Source organism: Berghia stephanieae, chromosome 14 (genome assembly GCF_034508935.2).
Source record: "Berghia stephanieae isolate SIO BIC M18660-M18661 chromosome 14, UCSD_Bste_1.3, whole genome shotgun sequence".
Lineage (NCBI taxonomy): Eukaryota > Metazoa > Mollusca > Gastropoda > Nudibranchia > Aeolidiidae > Berghia > Berghia stephanieae.
This window is the reverse complement of record NC_088373.1, coordinates 28,182,289-28,197,288: the sequence shown is the minus strand read 5'-3', so window position 1 is coordinate 28,197,288 and position 15,000 is coordinate 28,182,289. Positions and strand designations below refer to the sequence as shown.

The 15,000-nt window shown below is 34.6% G+C and overlaps 1 protein-coding gene across 1 annotated transcript in view; it reads left to right on the top strand.

Annotated features, from left to right (window-relative positions):
* LOC144959434 (E3 ubiquitin-protein ligase CBL-B-like) overlaps positions 1-13,602 on the top strand; it is a 31,837-nt gene extending 18,235 nt beyond the window's left edge. The window contains exons 4-13 of the mRNA XM_078892018.1: positions 479-616; positions 1,897-1,984; positions 2,348-2,479; positions 3,500-3,661; positions 6,614-6,658; positions 8,105-8,247; positions 9,354-9,454; positions 10,667-10,789; positions 11,885-12,110; positions 13,133-13,602. Coding sequence (XP_078748144.1) covers positions 479-616; positions 1,897-1,984; positions 2,348-2,479; positions 3,500-3,661; positions 6,614-6,658; positions 8,105-8,247; positions 9,354-9,454; positions 10,667-10,789; positions 11,885-12,110; positions 13,133-13,349 — 1,375 coding nt within the window. The 3' untranslated portion in view covers positions 13,350-13,602. The remainder of the gene's footprint in view (positions 1-478; positions 617-1,896; positions 1,985-2,347; positions 2,480-3,499; positions 3,662-6,613; positions 6,659-8,104; positions 8,248-9,353; positions 9,455-10,666; positions 10,790-11,884; positions 12,111-13,132) is intronic.
* Positions 13,603-15,000: the final 1,398 nt, after the last annotated feature.

Sequence of the window (15,000 nt, the reverse complement as noted above, 5' to 3'; positions counted from 1 at the left end):
TTTTTTATGTTAAAGGACATCCCTGGTAAGTGGACAGTATTTAAGAGAAATCATTAAAGGTGACCCGACATTAGACCTAATACAAATAGGTGAAGGACTATCAAGAATTGGATGCTGCCCGACTGCCGATGGGGGTCCCGATAGCTCAGCTGGTAGAGCACTCACTTCACACACAGAGGGACCGCGATCGATCCAGGGCAGTCAAGATTTATTTCCACCCCTTCCCTGTCCACCCAGCAGTGATAGGGTAGCTGGGCCTGTTAGATCTGATGGAAAGTACTTTGCAATAGACTAGCTTCCTATCCAAAGGATAGCAAGCAACTGCTATTGTCTGTTTCATACTATAGAAGCTGGGATATACTCCTCTCCATCAGCCAAATGGCTCTGAAGAATAACTTTTTTTTAAAAATCTCTATCGGGCCATGAATTTTGTGTACTTTATCACATAATGTGTACTTTTATCCATCGTCATCACCAGCTATGTGTTCCGACTGAGCTGTACACGACTGGGCCAGTGGGCCATCGGCTATGTGACGATGGACAAGCAGATTCTCCAGACCATCCCACAGAACAAGTCTCTATGCCAGGCTCTTCTAGACGGACAGAGGGAAGGATTGTAAGTCATCTAAACAACTACTGTCTTTCTGTTTCAGTTACACACACACACACACACACACATACACACACACACACACATACAGACATACACATACACACACACACACTACACACACCAGGTCTTATTTATCTTTCACTTTGTCTACCTGCCTACTTTTCTTGATCGTCCGTATTTGTTACAGAAATTTGTCAACAATTACAGACTTACAGAAATGGAAGAAAATTATGGATTTTGATTTCACAACAATTTGTTCCCAGCCTGAGAGAACTTTTTCCCTCCTAACATTGCTTCAGTGTAAAGAGAAAATTTATTCCCCTTAAAGTTATAAAAGCTGCTGTCTAGTTCCAGCCCATGATAACAAGTCGATTGCTAAATTTCAAGTAGCCAAGTATGACTTTGCATCTTGCTATTTTCATCAAGATTGGAATGATGTCGTGTTTTTGAACTCCTATGTTTAGAATTTCAAACAAATTCTCAAAACAGCTGCACAGCCTTGGGATTGCGTGTTAGGAAGAAGTTCCTAAAACAGCTGCACAACCTTAGGATTGCGTGTTAGGAACAAGTACAAAATTTTAAACTCAGGAGTTCAAAAATACTTGAATTATACCCGGCCCTTCCAATGACCTCACCATGTTATTTCTCATCAATATTTATCTTGTTTTACGCAGAGTGAATCAAATTTTATGTTTTGACCTTAAGCGTTATCATTGTGGTATAGATATCATTACACATTAACTTTTTTTTTTTAGTTCCTGTGGGATTTTTATTTTTATATGCTAGTAGGGAAGCCTCATAATTTTTTTTTTGCTATTATCTTATAATAAAATTAGGTTTTCCCCCAAAGCAAAAGGGGATTATTAATAAAATAATAATTCGTGAACTTCATTGAAGTTACCAACACTGTCTTGATGGCTTAAGTTAGGTTTGCTGAAGTTATAACTTAACAAAGATTTGATGGAAGATGCATAGCGTTAGTGTCTCTAATGTAATTTAAAAAATGCCTGGTATATTTTTTGATTGATGATTCTTGATTGTTAAATAACAGAAAGAGAGATTTTTTTTTTTTAATCAAAGAAAAAAAAGAGTCTGTTAGAATGTCAAAATACGAGCAATACGAGTGTACTATAATGTAAAAACCTTTTGTCCTTGGTTTAAACATATTCAAATTTTGAAATTATGATCAATGATAATTTGTTACATTTGTTTGGTTTGGCCATTGGTTCAATATTGTTATTTTATATTTTATTTTATTGTATTTTTTTTTTTTCATCCTTTAGCTTTTTATACCCAGATGGTCGTAATGTCAATCCCGATCTCTCTTTTCTGGTGGCTGACAGCGAGGAGGATCACATCAGGGTCACACAGGTTGGTGGGAATGTTTATTATTATTATTATTATTATTATTATTATTATTATTATTATTATTATTATTATTATTATTATTATTATTATTATTATTATTATTATTATTATTATTATTAATTAATATTATTGTTATTATTATTATTATTATTATTATTATTATTATTATTATTATTATTATTATTATTATTATTATTATTATGATTATTATTATTATTATTATTATTATCATTATTATTATCATTATTATTATATTATTATTATTATTATTATTATTATTATTATTATTATTATTATTATTATTATTATTATTAGTTTTGTATTTGTTTTACAACTACCTTTTTTTCTGCCTCTCTCTCTACCCAGGAGCAATATGAATTGTACTGTGAAATGGGCTCCACTTTCCAACAGTGTAAGATATGTGCTGAGAATGACAAGGATATACGACTTGAACCATGTGGCCACCTATTGTGTACACCTTGTCTCACTCAGTGGCAGGTAAGCTGTTTAAATTCATCCATTTCCTCTTTTTTGGGCAGGCCTGGCATAGCCTTTGTTAAGTAGAAGCCTGAATTAACCCAAAAAATTTGTCATGAGAGAAGACGAAGATCAGAGGGAAAAGTTAATTTTGAGTTGTAATCAATAGCTCAACCAATGAAATCATTTTATTTTCTTATAACAACAACTGTAAACAGCACGATCATTTTATCCACACATCTCTATAAAAGTGCCACAGCTTTAGGAAATGGCAGTGATGTTAAAGCACAAAGTAGAAATAACAATGATGTGGTTTAAAGATAATAGGATTAAAGTTCTGGAGTGGCCTGGCCAAGTCACCTGATTTAAAGCTTATTGAGAATTTTTGTTAAACCTTAAAGTTAATAGTGCATACAAGAATAATATCAAGGAATTGAAGTAAGTTTGCGAAGAGGAATAGTAAGTGCTTGTGGAAAACTTGTGGAGAACTATCAAAACCATTTGGAGGCTGTAAAGCGGAACAGAGGATATGCAACTTAATATTTCTAAAAAGGTGTCAAATACATGTGCTAAATTTGATTTTTTGTTAATAAAAGGTGGTTAACGAAATTTTTCTCAATTTCCTTTACTAATTTAGATGGGACAACGTATTGAGTATACGTTTGGTTAAATTTGGCTCACTAGTTTTTGAGAAATTTGTGATAAACCTATGTGTCAAATACTTTTGCTATCCACTATATATGAATAAGGACAGAGATCAAAGCACTTTGATTGCGAACAGATTTTTCATTTGTTGCCAGTGGCACATTAAATGATATTTTGTTTTTACATTTCGTCAGATGAGAAGACTGGAAAGCATTTTGGTAAAACATTTTTAAAAGTCCAAACCTGGAATATTTTGTATGTTTGAAGAGCTTTATGTCCCTTGACTTATCATCTTCATCATCATCGTCATCAGTGTTAGTTCATTTTACTCACACTGAAACTGAGAGTTTCTTTTCTTTGTGTTTCATTGACACACTGTCCTTGTTATGTCTCCAGGATTTGGATGGCCAGGGCTGTCCTTACTGTCGGTGTGAGATTAAAGGGACAGAGCAAGTCATCGTTGATCCATTCGATGAAAGAAATGTCAAGCCAGTTCCTGTGAATAAAGACAGCTGCAACCAACCCACCACACCTACGCACGACATGGATGAGGAAGATGTAAGCACTTCTCCCCCCCCCCTTTTGAATTTTTTTTTGGTTTTTATCTATTTATTTATTTATTTATTTATTTATTTATTTATTTATTTATTTATTTATTTATTTATTTATTTATTTATTTATTTATTTATTTATTTATTCATTTATTTATTTAAAGCCTAATTTCCAATTTAGCATTTAGTAATTTTATCCTTTTTCTTTTCTTTTGTTATATGTTGTTTCTTTCTTTTTCTTTTTATTTAATTGTCGTTGTCAAAATTTTTTCAATCACGTTTATTTATTTATTTATTTATTTATTTATTTATTTAGCCTAATTTCTAATTTAGCACTTAGTGTTTTTATTCTTCAAAGCATTATTATATTTAGAAGTTAAACTTCTGGATTAAGGCAGGACAATCCATTGAAGACTTTGCAGTTTGATTTTATTTGATATCAAAGAAATTGATAGATTGTAGATAGAGCTTTTGCCTTAGAGGCAATGGGACTGGGCTAAACATTATTTTTTTCCTTACAAATTGGGATTTTTAAAGAAAAGATTTACATAATTTTATTCTTAGCTCTTACAGCAAGACTGGTATCTAACAAAATAATTTTGTTTGTCAGAAATGTTTGGTTATGTGGCTCGGTGGCTCATCGGTACAGTAGCTAATCTTGTTGCTGAAGTCAATCGATGTGAAGCATGATCAGTAGCCAGATGGGTGTCTGATCTTGGGAAATTCTGGTCCCTATGTTGTGTCCTTGGGTAATGCACTTTATATGCATCATGCCACTCGACTCAGGTGTGAATGGGTACCTGTCAATAGGCAATGATGAATGTTGTAATCACAACACCTTGGGACCAGCGAAAATGTTACGATTAACCGAAGTTGCTATTAACCGAAGTTGGGCTTCTTGTCCCATATTTCAACACTTTACACATATATGGTAAATTCAAACCAGTTGTTGTAAATATTGTTCTTAGTCCACCACAGACAGCAATTTTATTGAAACAAAAACTATATGGCAATCCTGTATAGATTTTGTCAAGCAAAATCAGCTTAGATGCAAGTTGACATCTTATTTAGGTTGGATTAACTTTCACTCTTTTGTTCTCAAAATTTGTAAGAGTCAAAGAGGTTAGCCATGATGAGAGACATTTCACCAAACTCGTTGGTCACAATGCTCAGTTGTCAATCCCAAAACAAAGGACATCGCTCAGTCTCTCCTTACAACTGTCATGCATTGTCTACCTGTTGTCAAGACTATGCCCAGCCCCCTCTCCTCCTATTTAATGGCCGCAGATTACATTACAAACCCCATACTGAAAAGCCCTGCCCTTCTTTGTCTTTAATAGAGTGGTAACACTATTGTAGCATTAAATCCCGCTCACTCTCGATTTCACCCATGATGAAATTGATATTTTGTTTGATTTATTTCTTGAAATTACCACTTTTGAGGTCGAAAATTTGTTGCGATTAACCAAAGTTTGTTGCAATTAATCAGTGGCTTTTATATAGAATTAATTCCGTTTCTTGGGAAATGTTGCGATAAACCGAAAGTTGCGATTATCCGGAGTGGACTGTAGTATGAAAAGGATGCCTAACCGGCAACTGATAAACATTGTGAAGCACAGAGAGCATGGTTAATCTGTGAAAATGCGCTATGTAAATTGCCATCTTTATTCATTTATTTATTTTATTTATTTGAATGTGTACTGTATAAATCTTAGCTTTCATGTCTGTGTTTGCGTCTTTCCCATGCTGTGAATATGCTTTGGTTGTTTACAAGGTACACACCTCTTTGCTGAATCATCATTGCAAATATCATCTGTGCACACTTCACCCGCTTTCTCAGTAAAGTGAATTATAATGAAAACACTTGTATTTTACTTATTTTATTTTATCTCTCTCTTTTCATTTTTTCTTTGATCATTTTGAAGACTTCTATTCCATTGAATACAATAGTTTTATGATTGGAAATGAGAAATATAAAATTTTAAGGTTCTAAGGCATATTTGTTGCAAATTGTTGAAATTTTTGTTGATATTATCTACTCAACTGAGGATCAGATTCTGATATAATAGGCTTCAACGGTTGTGACGTCACTTCCCTCATAATGACGCACAGTAACTTAGTAACTGGTTCTAAACTATTGGAACAATGGCGGACACCCTTATGAAATACTTCTCCGACGAGCATAAAAGTGTATTCAGAGGAGAAAAACATTATAAATCTGATCATATTTTGACTTTTATACACTCTGATCACATGACACGTGAAAAAGTTTTAGCCAGCATGAAGAATAAAAAGCACTGATTTTCTGTGTTTAGAACCAAGCTGCTCGTTGCTGGGCATACGTGACATCAGACTATTGAATCCAATTGACAAAGTGATTGGTCATAGATTTAACCCAGGACAATGAGATGGGTGCAGCTATTTTTGCATTTCTTCGAGTTTCATTTTTAAGTAGATGAGACAGGGCCTAAAGGCCTCTTTTTAAACATTCCCCTCAAAGTCCTTAAGATCCATAAGGTCCACGAAACGGACAATAGCAATTGCTTGTTGCCATATGGATAGGATGTTAGTTTAACCCAAAGTACTATCCACTAGATCTAACAGACACAACCGCCCAGGGATGATGGATACATCAGTTATTTTATTTTACTTAAAAATTAAAGGGAATTGATATCAGACTAGATTTTGTTATTATTTTTTTGAATTTATTAATCTCTTATTCTTTTTTTCTTTTTTTTTCATCATCTTTATTTGATTATATATTTTTTTAGAAATTGTTACTAAAATCCCTTTTGAAAAAGGTTTTATTTCGTCCTTATACATATTGCTCTAGGAAAAGAATTTTAAAACATGATAAAGTGAATGGGAAACCTAGTTTAAGCTAGGGGCTACAACTGTACATATTTATCAATGTTGCTTTCTATGTGCTTTTTCTATTCCATGTCCTTTCAACATATAGGATGGTGGCATGATGACTCTGTCAGCTCTAGCTACTGCTACTCGGGTAAGGATTGGGTAACTGTTTTTTTTTTTTTTTTTTTTTTTTTTTTTTTTTTTTTTTTTTTTTTTTTTTTTTTTTGGCTCATTGCATTTGTTGGTCTTGGTTTCTGTATGATATTTATATATTGTAGTCTTTGTTGTTGTCGAGATATTCCTGCTGTTTTCATTCATTCATTCATAATCATTATTTCATCATCATCATTGTCATTTTCATTATTATCATCATCATCATCATCATCATTATTATTGTTGTTGAATATAATGTATTAATGAGTATTTTGCCACATTTCTATTGTTTTAATTATTTTTATTTATTTATTTATTTATTTATTATTTTTTAGGGGAGAAGGGGGGGGGGGGGGTCAGGACTGATTATAAGTACCCTCATATCAGATTGATTGATGCTTTCACCTAATTATTTATTGTCATTGACCTCTTGTTGCTATGCCTGGCAAGCTATTGACATGAATGCCTTTTTAACTATTATCTTATACCATGAATCTCGGGTTATTTAATCAACATGCAGTGCATACACATTTTCTTAAAACCAGTCAAGTAAGATTCCAAATGTTTTATTTTTTTGACTTGAAATTAAAGATAAAGTATACTTTACCCCTGATAACAACTGATAACTGAATGGATGAGCCGTAGCCACCTTAAGTACTTGCCTATCACATGAATCAAACAGCCCACAGATCCTGAGCATCATTCACAAATTTAACACAGACGATAAAAAAAATGCATTTTGTCATCAGGAATTGAGATGCAATTCCTTCGCCAGTGTGTCAAAATATTATGATAAATACTCACTAACTGTGAGACTGACCTGTTTGTCTGTTGGGCATGTACTAAAGGCAGCCATGGAATTAATGCTAGACATTTTTGTTGACTGGAAATAAATAGTTAGTTAGTCAAGGGGATGGACTAGGCTAAACGCCAGGAAATGTTCTGATTGGTTAATGCTCAGTAAAGCTCGAACCATCAATTCTAGTTATTCAATTACATTTGTCAATATGTACTTGTACAAATCTCCAAGTCAGTTAGTGTTTCTCTTTATGAAGAAGGAAAATATTGTTATAGCATCTTGAAGTCATCACATCTTGTTCTGCATGAAAAGCATCGAGCATCAGTACTGGCTTGGGGCCTCTTTAAAAGAGCACCCGTGATGAATAACAGGCTATTTCCATAACAACAACAACAACAAAAAGCTCACAATCAAGGGTGGGAGAAAAAAAAATTGTCCTTTCGATAAGGTTCATGAGCTGGAGTTTATCCCAATTTCTGTAGTGGTAAAACAGGTAGTAGGAATTTCATATAATCCGTTATATGAGATACCAGTATCACACACAATTATGGATAATGGTTTTGTTTTTTAAAATTATTAATGTATGGCTTTGTAAATTAATGGATTTATTCATATATTTATGTGTTGTTTTGAAATATTCTCCAGTCCAGCACAGGTTCGAGCACTCCGTTTGACTCTCCATCTGTCTCTAAAAGGCCTGGTCTCTTTTTGCCGGATATGCCACCCCCTGTCCCCCCACGCACAGCCTCACCGCTTCCTTCCCCTGGAAGTTCTCCCAAACCTCCCAGGTTAGTAGCGAATGTGGTTGTGATAAACAATTATTAAAAGTGACTAGAATCTCTTTCTATGTCCCATATCTTTTTAGTTCTCAATTCAGGCACCAACAGCAATACAGGATTGGCAATGTAAAGTAAATTTTTAAACCAAAATTAAATGGGAAAATTTGTAAATCCACAGGTTTTTCAGGGTTTTCTTTTTACTCTTGGATCTTAGTCTAAATAAAATTTAACTGCCTCTATTCTGATGGTTATCAACACTGATACTATAAGTTCACAGGCTGCGACTCAAACTTTTGATATATTTCTTTCTTTTTTTTTGTTGAGATATTTTGTTTAATTACATTGCTGTTTTGGACTGTAAGTAAAAGACACAAGAAAAATGGCAAAAGTTATTACATATATATATATATATATATATATATCTCTTTTTAGATCTCAAGCTAAACTGATACATTCTCCATGATTCTCCAACCAACACTCTGGGGCATTAAAATATAAAGAGGTATTGAAGGATGAAGAAAGAATTATATAAATGCTTACTGAAGTATGGGTGTTTGTTGCAAAATCATTGGCATCAAGTTGTTAATTTGTTGACTGTAGGGGATCCTGATTGCTCCGTTGGGAAATTACTCGTTTCACAAGCAAATGGACTGAGATCGATCCCCTCCCCCTGTCCACCCAGCAGTGATTGGGTAGCTTGTGGAAAATCCTTTGCAATAGACTAGTGTCCTATCCCAAACTATTGCTATTATCAGTTTCACATCATAAAATAAATTAGATAAAATAAATTTTAAAATTCCCTTTATTCATCCCCAAGGGTAAATTTGTCTTTCGGGTATATTCCAAGGGAAACTGAAATAACCCAGACATCAACTGCAGTGCAGCGCTGCAAAGTGTGCTAGGGCGAGGTGACTTGCTCAAGGCCACACAACGAGGCAGGTAGTCGAACTCGGTACCTTTTGGGTATGAAGCAAAGACCGTACCGCTGAGCCACTGCAAAAAAACAATAACAAAGACTTGAGTGACGTCAACTTCATTCTATCAATAGCCATAAATTTTTTTGTGTATATGATATGCCTGTGACCCTTTTACATTCATTGCATCTCGTCATCCAGACGACAGTTGCCGCCTCCGCCGAGCGATGCCAACATCAATAATCCTAGAGTTCCAGACCAGCTTACTCCTTCTTCCAACTTTGCTCGACCCCAGGGAACTGGTAAGATTTTTTTTCTACAGACATCTGTAGTGTTTCATTCATCCTGTTTTGTTTATAAAGGGGAAACCTGAAACGTCCATTTTGTCTGTTTTCATGTATTAGATTGAAGCTTACATTTATTTCACATTGTTGTTTATTAGCCACAAATATGAAACTTGGAGTTGATTTCTATTCATTATCTCACTCACTCTCACTCACTCTATCCATGACCGGTTGGTCATCGGGGGGACTCTCGGGATGCAGACTTCACGATTCGCCGCCACTCATCACGGTCTTGGGCCTTCCTCATTAGATTGTTCCACGTCAATCCTGTCCAATCTTCAATGTTATCCTGCCACACTTTCCTCTGTCTTCCTCTATTCATTATAGTGGAGAGTAAATACCATTTCTCACATTGCAATAATATTGAAGTTTGTATTTCTTAATTTCAATTCTAAATTCACTTTTTGGAGTACGACACTTCCTGACATGACACTATTTTGAGACAATGTGTTGCATATCATAACTTTTTGAGTGTTTTCATTTTTGGGGGAAATCTTTTGCCATACCCTGTTTGGATTTTGAATGATTTCTTGCTAAATACAAAGATTGATTTCTCTCAGACCGATTTCTAATGATTTCTCTTAAATATTTCTTCCTTTTTTTTCTTCTTTTCCTTGGATGTTTGCTAGCATGGATAAATTCTAATTCAAAAATCTGTTAATTATCCCATTGTTTTCTTTGTGTGGTTATGTGGTCTCTTGGTATGACACTCGTCTTCAGATCAGAAGGTTAAGGTTTCGAGTTTGAGTGGCGCATAGTTGAGTCATTGGAAGAGGCTCTTTACTCACATTCTCTCACCTTACTTGGGTGTAAAAAAAATACTTGGCTGTTTACGCCATTGTCTTTGTTGGAAAAAAAATGTCATCTCCTAACAGGCATCATGTCTTATCTACATGTTAAATGGTGCCGTTGGCTAGGGACCCCCTGTATAAATGCACTATATAAATGTTCATCGTTTTTCTTCATTTTTCTTTTTCAATCTGAAATAACTCAAGTATGTCACATTCTAATAACAGATGCACAAATTCAGATTTTGTAGAAATTTATTAAGTTATTTGAGTTTTTAAAATTTCTTTTTTATTCATTTAAAAAAAAAAGTATTTATCATTTTAAGAATTTTTTATTTGACCAATGTCAACATGTGTTCAGCTCAAAAAATTCTTCTTACAGGCGTTTCATATGCAGAGCTCCGTTACAACAACAACAGGTCTCCATTACCGCAAGAAGAAACGGTAACCCAGTCTCAGGAAGAGTGTTTATATGACAGTCCATTGCCAGGAATACATCCTGCCGGTAAGCTTACCACGAATACAAGGCTCTTTCTGCAAGGCTAACATTTCTTACTCACTCACTCAATCCTTTCCGGGCCTGCTGGCCTTTCAGGCGATGCAAGGGATTTCCACCTGGTCCTATCAGCAGCTATTCTTGGGGCCATCTCAAGGGGCAGACCTCTCTGCTTTAGGTAACTCTCTACAGTAAGGTCTCCAAGTCTCCCTGGGGCGGCCTCGCTTCCTCTTTCCTTGGGGTGTCCATCGCAGGGCCTTTCTTATCAGTGTTTCATCAGGTCTGCGACAGACATGCCCCAACCATTGCCATCTTCTCCTTTTAATGAGACTCTCCAGAGACTCCACTTCAGAAATAACATTTCTTAGATATCATTTAAATCGACTTTTAAGACAGATATTAAGACTTCACTAGACCTGCACTATTATACAGGTCTTTAAGGACTCAAATTTTACCAAATTCTGATTTTTGTTCCAGATTCAGATTTTAAAATCAAAATTATTTATAAAACTAAATGGAAATGTGTTATTTTACCCAGAAATGGACACATGTACACATTTAAGTGCAGGACATCAGTTCAAATTTTTTTTGAAGGTGACGATTCACACAAATAAGAATTAAAGATACGTTTTGCTTAATTCCAATTTGTTTTATTCTCAGTCTGATTTTCTCAACTAAAATATATAGATTTTTGTTAGCTTCCTGCGACAGGTCGTGATTATACCTTTTAATCTAATTGTATTCACCAAGAGGGCAGTAACATGAAGCTCTAAGGAACATTTCCTGCCATTGGTATTTCTAAAAGGCATCATAATCCTTTTGTGAAAATATGTTTTGTCCTATCTCATATGTTGACCAAATGCCTCAAGGCAGTGTTATGTGACATATGTTTAACATCTCGAACAATTATGAGACTATTTGAAATTATTTAGATTTTGACTCACTGAGAACAGAATCATAATCAAACCCTTTTTAAATATGTATTATTATATGATTGTTAAAATGTATTGAATAAGCAGTAATACTCAGTTTGGCTCATTTACTCTGTATATGTGAAAAGGAAACCATTTTTACTTTTTGACTTATTCTTTCTTTCACCAACAGTTCCCAGTCCCCAACCTGTGGAGCCTCAGTTTTACCGTCTCAACTCAACTTACTCCAGCCCTCCCATCCCCGGCAATGCCAACTTCACCAATCCCACCACTTCCACCACCACAACATCCACGACATCAACAGCCAATGCCAGCAACAACAATGACAACAACAGCAACAATAACAACAACAATAATAACAACATCCCTGTTGATGATGTGCCTTTGGCCTCATTACTGTGAGTTTTTCAGTGTAATCTATGGATACATAGACCTATAATAAAATGTGAGAATGGCATTGTTCTCTGATTCGTTCTTAATGTTTCACTCATCGTGTTTTATTGATAAAATGTCCATATTATCTGTCTTTGTTGAATAAATTTAAGGTTCTATTTTATTTTCTATTTTATTTATTTCTTCGAGTTTCAAGCAGCAACATTTTCATCATCCAGAGACTATCATAGGACCGAATACAGTGGAGTACACTCAAACCTTTACACAAAACTGTCTACACAGTATCTGTTTTCATTTAATAAATTGAAGCTTCCATTTCATTTCCTATTGTTATTTATTCTCGGGGTGAGATATTTAGAAGTTAACTCTCTCTTTACCAACCATTTTTCCTGAAACATCACACCCAGCCAAGACAAAAATGGAGGGGGGGGGGGGGGGGAGAAGTGTTATCAGACAAGTTAGCATTAGTATGAAAGTTAAATTTTGATATCTATAATGATTTAACATCTTTTGATGTTCCCCCAAAAAAAAGGCCGAATTAGAAATATTTTAGTTGTTCCCCGACGAATAGGACAATTTTCTATTTGTTCATAAGGAGAGGGTTAAGTAACAGACACATAAATAAGACTGCTGTTGGAAAATGCTTCACTTCTCTATTTGACTCCCTTCCACTGTAATTCTCTTTTTTATTTTATTTTTTTATGAGAGAAAGTTGAGACTTGGATATCAAATGAAAATAGGTTTCCATTTCAAACAGTTCCAAGTTTATATGTTAAACATCAATTAAAACTATCATGTTTTCAATATTCGTCACTTCTTATGGCAGGAAATTCATTCATACTCCAGTAGATTGGACTAACATTCAGTTTTGTGACCATTCTTACCCTCCAGATCCCTGACTTCCCTCAACATTGCTTGAGTTTTATGACAAGACCTGACACTGTCCCACTGAACTACTTATTCCACTACAATAGAATATACACAGATTATTTTTTATCTAACTTCTAACTCTTTTTTTCCCCTTTAGAACGGCTCCCCCACGACGAGAAGGTCTTCGTGAGAACCAGGACTTGAACAAGGAAAACAAGGAAGATCAGTCCAGTGGGGTCAATGAGGACCACGTCGCCATCCTAGTTGCCAAAGGATTCAGTCGCCTTCAGGTCTTGGATGCTCTACGGGTGTCCAAGAACAATTTGAGAATGGCCGAGGATATCTTAGAAACTTTTGTGAAACAGAACGGATGATTTAGAATGCTGGTGAAGTTGGTGGCAGTGGGAGATGATATGATTGATGATGTTGATGACGATGCCTGTGATTTGAATGATCTGTGTTTCTTTATAAGAATGCAATAATTGTTTGTTGTTATCGTTTTTGTTACTACCACTGCTATGACTTCTACAACTTCTACCACTTCTACTACTACTACTACTACTACTACTACTACTACTACTACTACTACTACTACTACTACTACTACTACTACTACTACTACTACTATTCAGATTTTTAAAATTTACTACTACTACAACTCCTTTTCCTCTTCTTCATCCTCCTCCTCCTCCTCCTCTTCCTGCTCCTCTTTTTATTTCTAGAACTCAATGTCTATTTGTGTTGAATTCAAATGCAAAATTACGATGGTGATATATTTCCGAAATTGTGTTCGAGTCGAGTATAAATGTGATATGTGTATGCATGCATGTGCATCTGTGTGTGTGTGTGTGTGTGTGTGTGCCTGTGTCAGTTTGTGTGTTATGAGTGCACGTTAGTCCTGCATGTGGATATATTATCTTATTTCTTATCATTTATCATAATGACATAAATATCTTTATTAATATATTATCTGTATGAAGTCCACTGTAAGATAACCTTGACCCATTTTCATCTGTACATGTTATACTTGTTGTTAACGGCTATTATTATTATTATTATTATTATTATTATTATTATTATTATTATTATTATTATTATTATTATTATTATTATTATTATTATTATTATATAATGTCTTGGTGATGATAATAATGATGCTGGTGCAAATCTTCTTCCTTTTCTTCTTCTTCTTCTTCTTCTTCTTCTTCTTCTTCTTCTTCTTCTTCTCCCTCTTCTTCTTCTTCTCCTTCTTCTTCTTCTTCTTCTTCTTCTTCTTCTTCTTCTTCTTCTTCTTCTTCTTCTTCTTCTTCTTCTTCTTCTTCTTCTTCTTCTTCTTCTTCTTCTTCGTCTTCGTCTTCTAGCCCATTATGCTGTTATTATTATTATTATTATTATTATTATTATTATTATTATTATTATTATTATTATTATTATTATTATTATTATTATTATTATTATTATTATTATTATTATTACTACTATTATTCCCGTCATCATCAACATCATTGCCATCATCATCATCATCATTATTATGGTATTTATTATTGTTTGAATCAAGGGTCTGGGTGGGATTGATGGGATTTAAAATTTAAGACAACCAACACGAGGTGAAATCCAATGTCAATATTTTCAGACTGTAACAGTTAATTGTATGTTTGAATATATTGTTGTATATTGTTTTTTTTTGAAAGAACAAAGTTGTTTTTTTTTACTCTGTCTGCCTGTTTTTCTTGCCCTCTCCCCCCCCCCCCCCTTCCTCCCCATCTCTCTCTCTTTCTCTCTCTCTCTCTCTCTCTCTCTCTCTCTGTGTCTCTCTGTGTGTTGTCTCTCTCTCTCCCTCTCTCTCCCCCCCTCTCTCTCTCTCTCTCTCTCTCTCTCTCTCTCTCTCTCTCTCCCCCTCTCTCTCTCTCTCTCTCTCTCTCTCTCACACACAGTATATGACCAGTTACAGTGAGAGAGAGACAAAAAATGCCTTATAAGCTTAATGTGTCTTGTCCTACATTCCCAAAGTTGCATTTGGCTTGG